This window comes from Myotis brandtii, unplaced genomic scaffold, assembly GCF_000412655.1.
Source record: "Myotis brandtii unplaced genomic scaffold, ASM41265v1 scaffold441, whole genome shotgun sequence".
Classification (NCBI taxonomy): Eukaryota; Metazoa; Chordata; class Mammalia; order Chiroptera; family Vespertilionidae; genus Myotis; species Myotis brandtii.
In genome coordinates this window covers 3,934,630-3,938,271 of record NW_005366873.1, presented here as the reverse complement: position 1 = coordinate 3,938,271, position 3,642 = coordinate 3,934,630, and the positions used below count along the sequence as shown (strand labels likewise).

The 3,642-nt window shown below is 37.4% G+C and overlaps 1 protein-coding gene across 2 annotated transcripts in view; it reads left to right on the top strand.

The window, feature by feature from the left end:
- The window catches only part of SHOC2 (SHOC2 leucine-rich repeat scaffold protein), a 62,501-nt gene that overhangs the window by 28,827 nt on the left and 30,032 nt on the right, over positions 1 to 3,642 (top strand). For both annotated transcript variants that reach the window (XM_005874540.2, XM_005874539.2), the window contains exon 3: positions 2,776 to 2,913. In XM_005874540.2, the coding sequence (XP_005874602.1) occupies positions 2,776 to 2,913 (138 nt within the window). The remainder of the gene's footprint in view (positions 1 to 2,775; positions 2,914 to 3,642) is intronic.

Below are 3,642 nucleotides of genomic sequence, written 5' to 3'. Positions count from 1 at the left end.
TGACCACCAGGGGGCAGACGCTCAATGCAGGAGCTGCCCTCTGGTGGTCAGGGCACTCTCACATGGGAGGAGCTCTGCTCAGCCACAAGCCAGGCTGATGGCTGCCAGTACAGCGGTGGTGGTGGGAGCCTCTCCTGCCTCCTCAGCAGCGCTAAGGATGTCCGACTGCAGTTTAGGCCTGCTCCCCGCTGGCAAGTGGACATCCCCCGAGGGCTGCCAGGCTGCCAGAGGGATGTCTGACTGTCAGCTTAGGCCCAATCCCCTGGGGAGCAGGCCTAAGCCAGCAGATGGTCATCCCCCGAGGGGTCCCAGACTGTGAGAGGGCACAGGCCGGGCTGAGGGGCCCCCCCCTCCCCCCCAAGTGCACAAATTTTTGTGCACCAGGCCTCTAGTTGATACATATTAGATTTATAGTATGCATATTAATGGCTTTTTATTCTCTTGTTTTATAAGTATACCATTTTCAATTATGCCATCCAGTTTGTGTTAGGCAGTATATTTGAGGAATGTGAGGAATTAGAAGTTTTAGAAATATAGTGACTATTTAGTCTAAATCATATATTTGAAACTTAACCATTATTCAAGGTTGTTCTTATAGGGAAATTATATTAAAACTAGAGGCCCGGTGCACGGATTCGTGCACTGGTGAGGTTCCTCTGCCTGGCCTGTGGGGATCAGGCCAAAACCAGCTTTCCAACATCCCCAGAGGGGATTCAGATTGCGAGAGGGCGCAGGCCAGGCCGAGGGACCCCACCGGTGCATGATTGAGGCTGCCAAGAGACTTAACCTACCAGTCGGAGCGTCCACCCCCTGGTGGTCAGTGCGCTTCATAGTGACTGGTCGAACAGTCGAAGGGATGGTTGGACACTTAGCTTATTAGGCTTTTATTATATAGGATCAGAATATTTATTTAAGTATTAATGACATCTTTATTAATGCCCCGTGATTTGATACCAGGGATTAATATTTACATGGGTGAACATTGGCAGAAAACAGTAAAAGGATACTGAACAGAGAGTACATGTAAGCATATGAAGAGCAGAGGTAATATATCAGAGAGTAGCCAAGAAAACTCTTCATTTGGTAATGTTCATTTACTTTTCTTTTTTTGTATAAGGTATGTCTTTTTGTGTTAAATAGATAGGTGGAAACCTTCATTATTGCTTTCTTTTGTAGATGAGTATTCCATCCTTTCTGTTCAATACCTCCTTTTACCATTTGCTACTTTGAGAGAGGCTTCATGTACACCAAGAGAGTCAAGAAATTCTGTTTTCACAGGGAAAACAGTATATCACCATTCCCTGCTGCCTGCCCCCGCCCCGACTGGTTCCTTTGTGTTTCATGTTAGATGATTTTGTAAAAAAAAAAAAAAGAAAAGAAAAATTTTTTTGGCCTGGATGGATTAGAATGAGGGCCATCAGGTAGTCAGTTTGAATAATTCATCGATTTAATTCTGGACAAGGAAGTTTTATAGAATTTTATTCTTCTAGGAAGGAGATGGTTACTTTTTAAAACCAGAAATAAACCCATCTTTGTCTCTTACTACTATTCCTACAATTTATTTCCTTTATTGAATTATGGCCTAGTTTAAGATTTCTCCTCTTATTAAAGTTTCCCCCTAATAAATTATTCTTTATAAGATAGGAGAATGATCTGATATGTTAAAGCATATGCTTTTTGAGAACCCAGATTATTATCATTCATTTAAAAAACAACTCACAGCATTCAGATATATGAGAAAGTAGAATAAGCAATTTTTTGTACACATTTGACTCAGTAGCATTTATTGAAATAAAAATCAATTTTCTATTATACTGCAGTGTTACATTTTATAAGTCAAGTTAGATATACAATTAATATATAATAAATGCATATATAATCAATATCTATACAAAAATGCAAAAACAGAATGAGCAATTCTTTTAAAAGTTGAAGGATCACAGAGATTTTAATTCCCAATTATGTAATTTTCTATGAACTATTGTAGACAATAAATGTTAAATTTTTAATAAATGTGGCTTGAAGTGAATATAATGAAACCTAGTATTATTAGTTATTCTTCAATATTAACTCAAATTGTAACCCTTAGTCCCTAAAATTTTTAAAATTTTCCCAGGACTGCCAGGGGTTATACAGTTGCTTTCACGGTCCAGGTAACATTATTTAATTATTTCATTTGAGTATTTTGTACAAGTGTTAATGACTAACTTAGTTTGGCAAGAAAAATAAAACAGGAAAGGGAATTCAGAGTTGTTAATAAATAACTCCTTTTGACCAGGATTCAGTATGAAACCTTAGAGACTTAGAAATGAACTGTTGACTTAGTTTATTGTTATCAAATTGTCAGGTCTTTCACTGAACAACAACAAACCTGGAGAAGTTATTGGTAATGGAGGCAGGAGAAGAACACGGAAAATAGCACTTGTGCTGAGGAAGGATTTGATAGGATATCATTGACTTCTGGTACTGCTGATGTGACAGCACGCTACACATTGAAAGCAATGTAGACACTGTTACCCATGTTGCTAAGTTGTAGAAGCAGTTAACTGAAAGAATAAGTCATTTTCTTCTTTTTTAGGTATATTTGAGATACAGCATATTAGTTTCAGGTCTACAATATAATGATTCAGTGTTTGTAAGATGCCATTTTCAAATAACAATTTAGATTTTGTGTTTGACATTTTAATTATGATAATAGAAAATGAAATTTTCCTTTCAATATTATTTAATATATTTAATAATTCTTATTAAATTTTTATGTTGGTCAATTTACAGGTGAATTATGTAACCTCATTACGCTGGATGTAGCTCACAATCAACTTGAACATCTTCCAAAGGAGATTGGAAACTGCACACAGATAACCAACCTTGACTTGCAGCACAATGAACTGCTAGACCTCCCAGATACTATAGGTATGGTATGAGACGTGAAAGAAGATATTGATAATTATTTATAGCTACTTGGACATTAAAATACTATTTTTTTAAAGATATATTTTATTGATTTTTTACAGAGAGGAAGGGAGAGGGATAGAGAGTTAGAAACATCGATGAGAGAGAAACATCGATCAGCTGCCTCCTGCACACCTCCTACTGGGGATGTGCCCGCAACCAAGGTTCATGCCCTTGACTGGAATCGAACCTGGGAACCTTCAGTCCGCAGACCGACGATCTATCCACTGAGCAAAACCGGTCAGGGCTAAAGTACTATTTTTGATAACAAATATTAAAAGATTAGAATTTAACATTGTCAAAGTAGTAAAAGCTTCTAAAAGATAGTATTTTAAAATCACTATTTCCATTTCCTGGCAGAAAATAATTATATTTTGGGAAATGAGCTCAACTGGATTATAAAGCATATGTATATATTCTATAGCTCTGTGCTTAAATTGCAGAATGGGTGCATTTTCTGTTTTTGCTTATTTCAGAATGTTGCAGTCTATTGTATAGAGTATGGTCCTCTTTTTTTTACTAAAGTAGACCATACTGAAAAATAAAACCATTGCTATTTAGTTTTTAAAACATGGGCAGTATAGTTTAAAGCAGCGGTTCTCAACCTGTGGGTCGCGACCCCTTTGGGGGTCGAACGACCCTTTCACAGGGGTCGCCTAAAACCATTGGAAAACACATATATAATTACAT